The sequence below is a fragment of the Salmo salar genome, unplaced genomic scaffold (genome assembly GCF_905237065.1).
Source record: "Salmo salar unplaced genomic scaffold, Ssal_v3.1, whole genome shotgun sequence".
Taxonomy (NCBI): domain Eukaryota; kingdom Metazoa; phylum Chordata; class Actinopteri; order Salmoniformes; family Salmonidae; genus Salmo; species Salmo salar.
This window is the reverse complement of record NW_025550956.1, coordinates 1,256,887-1,269,892: the sequence shown is the minus strand read 5'-3', so window position 1 is coordinate 1,269,892 and position 13,006 is coordinate 1,256,887. Positions and strand designations below refer to the sequence as shown.

The window sequence follows — 13,006 nt, the reverse complement described above, 5'->3', positions numbered from 1 at the left end:
AGTGTGTCAAATCGGAGGGCCTACTGTCTGGACCTCTGGCAGTCTCTATGGGGGTACCACAGGGTTCAATTCTTGGGCCAACTCTTTTCTCTGTATACATAAATGATGTCGCTCTTGCTGCTGGTGAATCTCTGATCCACCTCTACGCAGACGACACCATTCTGTACACTTCTGGCCCTTATTTGGACAATGTGTTAACAACCCTCCAGACGAGCTTCAATGCCATTCAACTCTCCTTCCGTGGTCTCCAACTGCTCCTAAATACAAGTAAAACTAAATGCATGCTCTTCAACCGATCGCTGCCTGCACCTGCCCGCCTGTCCAGCATCACTTCTCTGGACGGTTCTAACTTAGAATTTGTGGACAACTACAAATACCTAGGTGTCTGGTTAGACTGTAAACTCTCCTTCCAGACTCACATCAATCATCTCCAATCCAAAGTGAAATCTCGAATCGGCTTCCTATTTCGCAACAAAGCATCCTTCACTCATGCTGCCAAACATACCCTCGTAAAACTGACCATCCTACCAATCCTCGACTTCGGCGATGTCATTTACAAAATAGCTTCCAATACCCTACTCAACAAGCTGGATGCAGTCTATCACAGTGCCATCCGTTTTGTCACCAAAGCCCCATATACTACCCACCACTGCGACCTGTACGCTCTCGTTGGCTGGCCTTCGCTTCATAATCGTCGCCAAACACATTGGCTCCAGGTCATCTACAAGACCCTGCTAGGTAAAGTCCCCCCTTATCTCCGCTCACTGGTCACCATAGCAGCACCCACCTGTAGCACGCGCTCCAGCAGGTATATCTCTCTGGTCACCCCTAAAGCCAACTCCTCCTTTGGTCGTCTCTCCTTCCAGTTCTCTGCTGCCAATGACTGGAACGAACTACAAAAATCTCTGAAACTGGAAACACTTATCTCCCTCACTAGCTTTAAGCACCAGCTGTCAGAGCAGCTCACAGATCACTGCATCTGTACATAGCCCATCTATAATTTAGCCCAAACTACTACCTCTTCCCCTACTGTATTTATTTATTTTATTTATTTTGCTCCTTTGCACCATATTATTTATATTTTATCTCTGAACTTTCTTCAAACTACAAATCTACCATTCCAGTGTTTTTCTTGCTATACTTTATTTACTTTGCCACCATGGCATTTTTTTGCCTTTACCTCCCTTATCTCACATCATTTGCTCACATTGTATATAATCTTATATATATATATTTTTTTATATTATTTTCTATTTGTTATTATTTTTTTTTATTTTTATTATTTTTTTTATTTTTATTTCTTCTACTGCATCATTGATTGTATGTTGTTTTACTCCATGTGTAACTCTGTGTTTTTGTATGTTGTCGAACTGCTTTGCTTTATCTTGGCCAGGTCGCAATTGTAAATGAGAACTTGTTCTCAACTTGCCTACCTGGTTAAATAAAGGTGAAATAAATAAATAAATAAATTCAGCCAATCAGCAGCCGCCACTGCTTCTTCGTATCATAACTTGTGGGTATTCGGCCAATCAGCAGCCGCCACTGCTTCTTCGTATCATAACTGTTGTGGGTATTCGGCCAATCAGCAGCCGCCACTGCTTCTTCGTATCATAACTGTTGTGGGTATTCGGCCAATCAGCAGCCGCCACTGCTTCTTTGTATCATAACTGTTGTGGGTATTCAGCCAATCAGCAGCCGCCCCTGCATCTTCGTATCATAACTTTTGTGGGTATTCAGCCAATCAGCAGCCGCCCCTGCTTCTTCGTATCATAACTGTTGTGGGTATTCAGCAGCCGCCCGTGCTTCTTCCTATCATAACTGTTGTGGGTATTCAGCCAATCAGCAGCCACCACTCCTTCTTCGTATCATAATTGTTGTGGGTATTCAGCCAATCAGCAGCCACCACTGCTTCTTCGTATCAAACCTGTTGTGGGTATTCAGCCAATCAGCAGCCTCCACTGCTTCTTCGTATCAAACCTGTTGTGGGTATTCAGCCAATCAGCAGCCTCCACTGCTTCTTCGTATCATAACTGCTGTGGGTATTCAGCCAATCAGCAGCCGCCACTGCTTCTTCGTATCATAACTGCTGTGGGTATTGAGAGGTCATTGTGATATATTTTATATTTTATTTAACCTTTATTTAAGAGTTCAGTGGGTCTTCTTAATGCCAGATAGGAACACGGGCAAAGAGCATGTAAAACAAAGTGTGCATCCTAAATAGCACCCTATTCCCTATATATAGTGCACTACTTTAGACCAGGGCCCTATAGAACCCTATTCCCTATATAGTGCACTACTTTAGACCAGGGCCCTATAGAACCCTATTCCCTATATATAGTGCACTACTTGTGTGTGCTATATAGAGTGCCATTTGGAACACAGACCTAGAGAGTTAGCTCGTTAGCAGTAGCCGTCATATGAAAACATGTTGCATTGTGGAATCCTTGAAGACCAGGCTCTGTGTCTGACATGCTCAGTCAGTGAGTCCTCTTGATGCGTGACAGGAAGTCAGCGAGTCAATCAACCAACCAGTCAGTCAGTGAGTCCTCTTGACACGTGACAGGAAGTCAGCGAGTCAATCAACCAGTCAGTTCATCCTCTTGATGCGTGACAGGAAGTCAGCGAGTCAATCAACCAACCAGTCAGTCAGTTCGTCCTCTTGATGCGTGACAGGAAGTCAGCGAGTCAACCAACCAGTAAGTCAGTCAGTTTGTCCTCTTGATGCGTGACAGGAAGTCAGCGAGTCAACCAACCAGTCAGTCAGTCAGTTTGTCCTCTTGATGCGTGACAGGAAGTCAGCGAGTCAATCAACCAGTCAGTGAATCCTCTTGATGCGTGACATGAAGTCAGCGAGTCAATCAACCAGTCAGTGAATCCTCTTGATGCATGACAGGAAGTCAGCGAGTCAATCAACCAGTCAGTGAATCCTCTTGATGCGCGACAGGAACATGGGTCCCCAGGTCTGACCCTGCTGTGGAACCACAATGAGGCCTAACGAGGGGGTGTGGCCTAACGGGGTGAAGGTGAGGTGTTCCTGGAGTGGGAGGGCTAGCTCCTCCTCCAGGTCTTGAAGCTCCACCCCTGGACAGGTGTTTAGGACCACCTCCACCACTTCCTGGTTCTCAGAGCGGGACAGCGTGCAGGTGGAGTTGACGACCACGCCCCCTGGACGCACTGCAGCCAGCGCAGACCTGGGGAACAGACAGGATGTTGTGAGACAGGATGTGATCAGACAGATCAGTAGCAGCTGGAGGAGAGGGCTGTGGATTGATTTTTCAGGTGAAAGTTCAACATAAGCCTGGCCCAGGACTTTTTTACACCACCGGCCTCAGAAGTAGGAACACAAAACTCTGGTGTAAAACCCCACAGTGGAAAAGGGACAATGTGGGCCAGGTGTGTCTGTACGTGGGCCAGGTGTGTCTGTACCTGGGCCAGGTATGTCTGTACCTGGGCCAGGTATGTCTGTACCTGGGGCCAGGTATGTCTGTACCTGGGGCCAGGTATGTCTGTACCTGGGCCAGGTATGTCTGTACCTGGGGCCAGGTATGTCTGTACCTGGGCCAGGTATGTCTGTACGTGGGCCAGGTATGTCTGTATATTGCCGAGCTGATTTGGTAATGGAATATTAAAGCATGAATTCATACCTGAGCAGCTGTGTCTGTAGTGTGGGCAGCCTGGCCCTGTCCCTCAGCCTCACAGCTCCTTGCTGATCCCCTCCCGTTCCACAGGAGAACAGCCAGCTGCGATCATTAGAACAAGGAGCATCCAGCAGCACCTGAGAGGGAGGGAGGGGGAGAAGAGAGGGAGGGAGGGGGGGGAGAGAAGAGGGAGGGAGGGGGGAGAGAGAAGAGGGAGGGAGGGAGGGAGGGAGGTGGAGAGAGAAGAGGGAGGGAGGGGGAGAGAGAAGAGGGAGGGAGGGGGAGACAGAAGAGAGAGAAGAGGGAGGGAGAGAAGAGAGAGAGAAAGAAGAGGGAAAGACAATTAGAGAATTAACGGGTGGGGGGGGGGGGGGTCAACAAAACCACTAAATCTAGAGATAGTAAATGAAACCAGCAGCAGAGAGACAGACAGAGATAAATGGTGAGAGAACTATTCAAATGACTAATATTCTAATTCAATGAAGAACACTAATGACACTACACAGGAAAGATCCCCAGTCTCATGGTTTCTAGTTCCTAAATCCATCCAGCCCTTTTCTGTTTCAAGAGCAGAGAGAGGAGACAACAGAGAGGAGACGACAGAGAGGAGAGGACAGAGAGGAGAGGACAGAGAGGAGAACAGAGAGGAGAGCACAGAGAGGAGAGAACAGAGGAGAGGACAGGAGAGAACAGAGCAGAGAGAACAGAGCAGAGAGAGGATGACTGTAATTTAGAGTCTCTGTGTGATGTTAAGTGACGTGTGAAGCTAGCTGCTGGGGGGGGATGAGATAGGATGGGTTTTCCTCCGGCGGGTAGAGACGTGGGCTCCTCTCCTCCACGGGGGCCTCTCCAGTCAGTGAGACGGCGCTAATGAGTGCCACAGAGGAGAACAAGAGCTAATCCTATAGCCCTCTGTGGGAGAGGAGATTAGAGAGAGAGGCAGGGCGGGGCGAGAGGACGAGAAGCAGGGGGAGAGAGGGAGAGAGACGGGGCGAGAGGGAGAGAGACGGGGCGAGAGGAAGAGGGGGCGAGAGGAAGAGAGACGGGGCGAGAGGAAGAGAGACGGGGCGAGAGGAAGAGAGACGGGGCGAGAGGAAGAGGGCGAGAGGAAAAGCGGTTGAGAGGAAGAGAGATGGGGCGAGAGGAAGAGAGACGGGGCGAGAGGAAGAGAGACGGGGCGAGAGGAAGAGAGACGGGGCGAGAGGAAGAGAGACGGGGCGAGAGGAAGAGAGACGGGGCGAGAGGAAGAGAGACGGGGAGAGAGGAAGAGAAGCAGGGGGAGAGAGACAGGGGGAGAGACAGGGGGAGAGAGACAGGGGAGAGAGACAGGGGAGAGAGGGAGAGAGACAGGGGAGAGAGGGAGAGAGACAGGGGAGAGACAGGGGAGAGAGGGAGAGAGACAGGGGGAGAGACAGGGGGAGAGACAGGGGAGAGACAGGGGAAGAGAGACGGGGGAGAGAGGAAGAGAGACGGGGCGAGAGGAAGAGAAGCAGGGGGAGAGAGGGAGAGAAGCAGGGGGAGAGAGGGAGAGAGACAGGGGGAGAGACAGGGGGAGAGAGGGAGAGAGACAGGGGAGAGAGGGAGAGAGACAGGGGAGAGAGGGAGAGAGACAGGGGGAGAGAGGGAGAGAGACAGGGGAGAGAGGGAGAGAGACAGGGGAGAGAGGGAGAGAGACAGGGGAGAGAGGGAGAGAGACAGGGGAGAGAGGGAGAGAGACAGGGGGAGAGACAGGGGAGAGAGGAAGAGAGACGGGGCGAGAGGAAGAGAAGCAGGGGGAGAGAGGGAGAGAAGCAGGGGGAGAGACAGGGGGAGAGACAGGGGGAGAGACGGGGGAGAGAGGAAGAGAGGGGAGAGAGGAAGAGAGACGGGGGCGAGAGGAAGAGAGGCAGGGGGAGAGAGGGAGAGAAGCAGGGGGAGAGAGGGAGAGAGACAGGGGGGGAGAGGGAGGGGAGGTTGACAGAGCACACAAAGAATTATACCTACCACCACAGGTAACTTCCACAAGGGGGCGGCAGGTAGCCTAGTGGTTAGAGCGGTGGACCAGTAACCGAAAGGTTGTAAGTTCGAATCCTCGAGCTGACAAGTTACAAATCTGTCATTCTGCCCCTGAACAAGGCAGTTAACCCACTGTTCCTAGGCTGTCATTGAAAATAAGAATTTGTTCTTAACTGACTAGTTAAATAAAGGGTAAATAAAAAAGGCTGTGAACCATCTTCTATGCCATCGAAAGGAACATAAAACTCAACCTCCCAATTAGGATCTGGCAAAAATGATTTGCCCTCTATGGTTGTGAAGTCTGTAGTCCACTCACTCACAAAAATTCACAAAATGGGACAAAAACCCCCAATCAATTGAGACTCTGCATGCAGAATTCTGCAACAACAAAAGATATACTTTGTATACAAAACCCAATGCATACAGAGCAGAATGAGGACTGTAATACAGAGCAGAATGAGGACTGCATACAGAGCAGAATGAGGACTGCATACAGAGCAGAATGAGGACTGCATACAGAGCAGAATGAGGACTGTAATACAGAGCAGAATGAGGACTGTATCACAGAGCAGAATGAGGACTGTATCACAGAGCAGAATGAGGACTGTAATACAGAGCAGAATGAGAACTGTAATACAGAGCAGAATGAGGACTGCATACAGAGCAGAATGAGGACTGTAATACAGGGCAGAATGAGGACTGCATACAGAGCAGAATGAGGACTGCATACTTAACCAGACAAGTCCGTTAAGAACTGTTATTCACAATGACGGCCTACCACCCCCCCTCGCCAAACACGGACGACGCTGGGCCAATTGTGCGCCGCCTCATGGGACCCCAGATCACGGCCGGGTTGTGATACAGCCCGGGATCAAACCAGGGTCTGTAGTGACGCATCTAGCATGGAGATGCAGTGCCTTAGACCGCCTTGAATGGCCTACACCATGAAGTTTTCACTTGTTATTTTTGCAAACCAAAACAAAATGGTAGCCTTGTGTGAGTACAATACTGTATCCATACTGGGATATTGTTTTTCAAAAGGAAACGTTCAAAATGGCTGAAGTGAGTCTTTAAACTGATCTGAGCTGTTATGTTATTTATAAGCATTTCACAACACACGCAATAACATCTGCTAAACACGTGTATGTGACCAATAAAATGGGATTTGATTTGATGACCGTTCAGAGGAACAAGACCTCCCCCTGCTGGAACTGCAAGTTGGAGACGCTCACTTCAGAGAAATTAAAAACTGTTTAACATGACTCTTCCTCAATCCACGACTCCTTGCAGCCTGTCTCCTAGTCTCTTCTTAAAACCCATTGGAGAAACCAGTCTGAAGGGAGGGAGCTTGGACCTTCTCCTCCAATACGGTTGAGAAGAAAGCAGGTAAGGAGATAGGATGCACGACAAACTGAGATGGAGACCTTGTGTCTTCAATGCAGGATAACGAAGAAAAAAAAACATGTCCGTTTTCTTCCCTCACCTTGTCATACATTCCGGCTTCACTCTGCCCAAAGAGCCGTCCATCCTGATTGGACACGGTGACAGTGCTGCTCAGCGATTGGGGGATGAAGGATTCCAGGGTTTTGGCCAGCCAATCACGTCGGTGTGGGTCCATTTCATTACAACATAACAGAGCTGGAACACAATGGCAGATAAGACTGTAGCAATACACCCTAACCCCTACACCATTAACCCCTACACCCTAACCCCTTCACCCCTACACCCTTAACCCCTACACCCTAACCCCTACACCCTAACCCCTTTAGCCCCTACACCCTAACCCCTTTAGCTCCTACACCCTAACCTCTACACCATAACCCCTACACCCTAACCCCTTTAGCCCCTACACCCTAACCCCTTTAGCTCCTACACCCTAACCTCTACACCATAACCCCTACACCCTAACCCCTTAACCCCTACACCCTAACCCCTACACCCTTAACCCCTACACCCTAACACCTACACCCTTAACCCCTTAACCCTTAACCCCTTAACCCATTAACCCCTACTCCCTTAACCCCTACACCCTTAACCCCTACACCCTTAACCCCTACACCCTAACCCCTACACCCTTAACCCCTACACCCTAACCCCTTAACCCCTACACCCTAACCCCTTAACCCCTACACCCTAACCCCTTTAGCCCCTACACCCTAACCCCTACACCCTAACTCCTACACCCTAACTCCTACACCCTAACCCCTTTAGCCCCTACACCCTAACCCCTTTAGCCCCTACACCCTAACCCCTTTAGCCCCTACACCCTAACCCCTTTAGCCCCTACACCCTAACCCCTTTAGCCCCTACACCCTAACCCCTTAGCCCCTACACCCTAAACCCTTAGCCCCTACACCCTAGCCCCTACACCCTTAGCCCCTACACCCTAACCCCTTAGCCCCTACACCCTAACCCCTGAGCCCCTACACCCTAACCCTTTAGCCCCTACACCCTAACCCCTTTAGCCCCTACACCCTAACCCCTACACCCTAACTCCTACACCCTAACCCCTTAACCCCTACACCCTTTAGCCCCTACACCCTAACCCCTACACCCTAACTCCTACACCCTAACCCTTTAGCCCCTACACCCTAACCCCTTTAGCCCCGACACCCTAACCCCTTTAGCCCCTACACCCTAACCCCTTTAGCCCCTACACCCTAACCCCTTTAGCCCCTACACCCTAAACCCTTAGCCCCTACACCCTAGCCCCTACACCCTAACCCCTTAGCCCCTACACCCTAACCCCTTAGCCCCTACACCCTAAACCCTTAGCCCCTACACCCTTAGCCCCTACACCCTAACCCCTACACCCTAACCCCTACACCCTAACCCCTACACCCTAACCCCTTTAGCCTCTACACCCTAACCCCTTTAGCATCTACACCCTAACCCCTTTAGCATCTACACCCTAACCCCTACACCCTAACCCCTTAGCCCCTACACCCTAACCCCCTACACCCTAACCCCTTAATCCTACACCCTAACCCCTTAGCCCCTACACCCTACACACCTAACCCCTCCACCCTAAGCCCTACACCCTAACCCCTCTACCCTAACCCCTCCACCCTAACCCCTACACCCTAACCCCTCCACCCTAACCATGTCCTGACCTGTGTCAGCAGTCTGTAGTATAGCCAAGGCCTCTACACCCTAACCCCTCCACCCTAACCCCTACACCCTAACCCCTACACCCTAACCATGTCCTGACCTGGGTCAGCAGTCTGTAGTATAGCCAAGGCCTCTACACCCTAACCCCTACACCCTACACCCTAACCCCTACACCCTAACCATGTCCTGACCTGGGTCAGCAGTCTGTAGTATAGCCAAGGCCCCTCCACCCTAACCCCTCCACCCTAACCATGTCCTGACCTGGGTCAGCAGTCTGTAGTATAGCCAAGGCCTCTACACCCTAACCCCTACACCCTAACCTCTTTAGCCCCTACACCCTAACCCCTTTAGCCCCTACACCCTAACCCCTTTAGCCCCTACACCCTAACCCCTTTAGCCCCTACACCCTAACCCCTTAGCCCCTACACCCTAACCCCTTAGCCCCTACACCCTTAGCCCCTACACCCTAACCCCTTAGCCCCTAACCATGTCCTGACCTGGGTCAGCAGTCTGTAGTATAGCCAAGGCCTCTACACCCTAACCCCTACACCCTAACCTCTTTAGCCCCTACACCCTAACCCCTTTAGCCCCTACACCCTAACCCCTTTAGCCCCTACACCCTAACCCCTTTAGCCCCTACACCCTAACCCCTTAGCCCCTACACCCTAACCCCTTAGCCCCTACACCCTTAGCCCCTACACCCTAACCCCTTAGCCCCTACACCCTAACCCCTTAGCCCCTACACCCTAACCCCTTAGCCCCTCCACCCTTAGCCCCTCCACCCTAACCCCTCCACCCTAACCATGTCCTGACCTGTGTCAGCAGTCTGTAGTATAGCCAAGGCCTCTACACCCTAACCCCTACACCCTAACCCCTCCACCCTAACCCCTCCACCCTAACCATGTCCTGACCTGGGTCAGCAGTCTGTAGTATAGCCAAGGCCCCTACACCCTAACCCCTACACCCTAACCCCTACACCCTAACCATGTCCTGACCTGGGTCAGCAGTCTGTAGTATAGCCAAGGCCTCTACACCCTAACCCCCACACCCTAACCCCTACACCCTAACCCCCACACCCTAACCCCTACACCCTAACCCCTCCACCCTAACCATGTCCTGACCTGGGTCAGCAGTCTGTAGTATAGCCAAGGCCCCTCCACCCTAACCCCTAACCCCTCCACCCTAACCCCTTCACCCTAACCCCTACACCCTAACCATGTCCTGACCTGGGGCAGCAGTCTGTAGTATAGCCAAGGCCCCTACACCCTAACCCCTCCACCCTAACCCCTACACCCTAACCCCTCCACCCTAACCATGTCCTGACCTGGGTCAGCAGTCTGTAGTATAGCCAAGGCCCTACACCCTAACCCCTACACCCTAACCCCAACCATGTCCTGACCTGGGTCAGCAGTCTGTAGTATAGCCAAGGCCTCTACACCCTAACCCCTACACCCTACCCCCTAACCCCCACACCCTAACCCCTACACCCTAACCCTCACACCCTAACCCCTCCACCCTACACCCTAACCCCTCCACCCTAACCATGTCATGACCTGGGTCAGCAGTCTGTAGTATAGCCAAGGCCTCTACACCCTAACCCCTCCACCCTACACCCTAACCCCTACACCCTAACCAGGTCCTGACCTGGGTCAGCAGTCTGTAGTAGAGCCAAGGCCTCTACACCCTAACCCCTCCACCCTAACCCCTACACCCTAACCATGTCCTGACCTGGGTCAGCAGTCTGTAGTATAGCCAAGGCCTCTACACCCTAACCCCTACACCCTACCCCCTACACCCTAACCCCTACCCCCTAACCCTGACCTGGGTCAGCAGTCTGTAGTACAGCCAAGGCCTTCCCTCCAGGAGCAGAGCAGAGATCCAGGACCCTGTCCCCCTCCTGTACCCCCAGGGCTAAGACAGGCAGCAGGGAGGCAGCGTTCAGCAGGTAGTAGGCTTTCAGCTGGCCCTGGCGGTGAGGAGGAGAGGGGTAACGCACAGGGGAAGGGTGGATGAAGCACTGCAGGGAGGGAGGAAGAGGAGGAGGAGGAGCGGGGTGAGGGATGGAGCTAGGCTGGGTGGGAGAGGGAGGGTGAGGCTGGGTGGGAGAGGGAGGGTGAGGCTGGGTGGGAGAGGGAGGGTGAGGCAGGTCTGTGTGGGGCAGTAGGCTGATGAAGCCTTGCCCTTGGAGGCGTTGTTTGACGTCTGACACAGCGGTAAAGCGGTTGAGCATCACTCCATACTGCCAACACCCAGGGTTCAACAACACAGCCCTGTAGGAGACAGGACGATAGGTTGAGCATCACTCCATACTGCCAACACCCAGGGTTCAACAACACCTTTCCCTTTGTCAGGGAGGTGAGCAAGAACCCGATGGTCACTCTAACAGAGCTCCAGAGTTCCTCTGTGGAGATGGGAGAACCTTCCAGAAGGACAACCATCTCTGCAGCAATCCACCAATCAGGCACTTCTGGTAGAGTGGCCAGACGGAAGCCATTCCTCAGTAAAAGGTACATGACAGCCCACTTGGAGTTTGCCCAAAGGCACCTAAAGACTCTCAGACCATGAGAAACAAGATTCTCTGGTTTGATGAAATCAAGATTCACCTCTTCGGCCTGGATGCCAAGCGTGCCAAGTCTGGAGGAAACCTGGCACCATCCCTACGGTGAATCATGGTGGTGGCAGCATCATGCTGTGGGGATGTTTTTCAGCAGCAGGGACTGGGAGACTAGTCAGGATCGGGGTGAAGATGAACGGAGCGAAGTACAGAGAGATCCTTGATGAAAACCTGCTCCAGGGCGCTCAGGACCTCAGACTGGGGTGAAGGTTCACCTTCCAACAGGACAATGACCCTGAGCACACAGCTAAGACAACACAGGAGTGGCTTCAGGACAAGTCTCTGAATGTCCTTGAGTGGCGCTGCCAGAGCCCGGACTTGAACCCGATCGAACATCTCTGGAGAGACCTGAAAATAGCTGTGCAGTGATGCTCCACATCCAACCTGACAGAGCTTGAGAGGATCTGCAGAGAAGAATGGGAGAAACTCCCCAAATACAGGTGTGCCAAGCTTGTAGCGTCATACCCAAGAAGACTCAAGGTTGTAATCGCTGCCAAAGGTGCTTTAACAAAAGTACTGAGTAAAGGGTCTGAATACTTGTGTAAAAATGTGATATTTCAGTTGTTTAAAAAAAAAATAATACATTGGCAAAACTGTCTAAACCGGTTTGTTTTGTCATTATAGGGTATTGTGTGTAGATCGATGAGCCATTTTAGAATAAGGTTGTAACATAACAAAATGTGAGGGGGAAAAAGTCTGAATACTTCCAGAATACACTGTATGTAGGCGGCAGGGTAGCCTAGTGGTTAGAGCTTTGGACTAGTTAACCGAAAGGTTGCAAGTTCAAATCCCCGAGCTGACAAGGTCTGTCGTTCTGCCCCTGAACAAGGCAGTTAACCCGCTGTTCCTAGGCCGTCATTGAAAATAAGAATTTGTTCTTAACTGACTGGTTAAGTAAATGTATAGCGCACAACGTTAGACCAGGACCTATAGGGAATACGGTGCCAGACTACAACAAAGTTCCCATCCGATTTAAGTTCAGAGTGATGAAAGAGAAAGAGGATGAGGTGAACGCTGACATACCTTGCAGACGGCCATAGGGGTCCAAGTTCCTGGCCGTACTGTTGGTCAAAACGGTCCAATATGACTTTACACACCCGTTTCTGTTCCTCAGGTCGGGAAGGAACCTGTGAGTTGGAGAGGAACACGTCTAGATTCAAACAGGATGGATGGCTGATAGAGTGTGTGACTAAAGTATTAATCATATAACCAACAGTTTGTCATTGTTAATACCAGAAACGTATCGTCTGCTGGTCCTATACGTGTATTCGTATGATCCAACCTTCCCCGTTCGCTCCTCTCTCGACAGGTCCTGTCCACGGTCGGAACCGATAACGGAGTTGCACGACAGTAATCTCAGACATTTCAACGACTGAGAAAGTCTCCGCTGTAGAATAAATACATCTCCCGAGACTAAACGTCTAAACATTTCATAAATTAATCCGAATTCATCAATTTAAGCAAACTGTTGAATGACCGATTTCTACTAAGTGTTTTCCTTTAGACATGTCCGTCTCTTATAAATGACCCCCTTCTCCTTGGCTGTTTTAAACTCAGTTCCCCTCCCTAACATCAAGCAATAGATACGAGCACAAATCATATACACCTACTCATTCAAGGATTTTTCTTTATTTTTTCTATTTTCTAC

General features: G+C 51.1%; 1 protein-coding gene across 1 annotated transcript; it reads right to left on the bottom strand.

Annotated features, from left to right (window-relative positions):
- Window positions 1–1,408: 1,408 nt before the first annotated feature.
- Window positions 1,409–11,120, bottom strand: LOC106591318 (NOP2/Sun RNA methyltransferase 3). The gene is made up of 4 exons (XM_045714215.1): window positions 10,566–11,120; window positions 7,117–7,271; window positions 3,645–3,775; window positions 1,409–3,191 (listed from the first exon to the last, which is right to left on the bottom strand). Exons 1-4 carry the CDS (start codon window positions 10,972–10,974, stop codon window positions 2,918–2,920), a joined length of 969 nt encoding a protein of 322 aa, XP_045570171.1. The 5' UTR covers window positions 10,975–11,120; the 3' UTR covers window positions 1,409–2,917.
- Window positions 11,121–13,006: the final 1,886 nt, after the last annotated feature.

Excerpts from the sequence above, each read along its gene's own strand:
- LOC106591318 (XM_045714215.1), bottom strand. The coding sequence starts at position 10,974 with ATGCTCAACCGCTTTACCGCTGTGTCAGACGTCAAACAACGCCTCCAA. Across the intron at positions 3,776-7,116 it reads AAGCCGGAATGTATGACAAG|GTGCTGCTGGATGCTCCTTG; the intron begins GTGAGGGAAGAA and ends CCTCCCTCTCAG. Across the intron at positions 3,192-3,644 it reads CTACAGACACAGCTGCTCAG|GTCTGCGCTGGCTGCAGTGC; the intron begins GTATGAATTCAT and ends TCTGTTCCCCAG.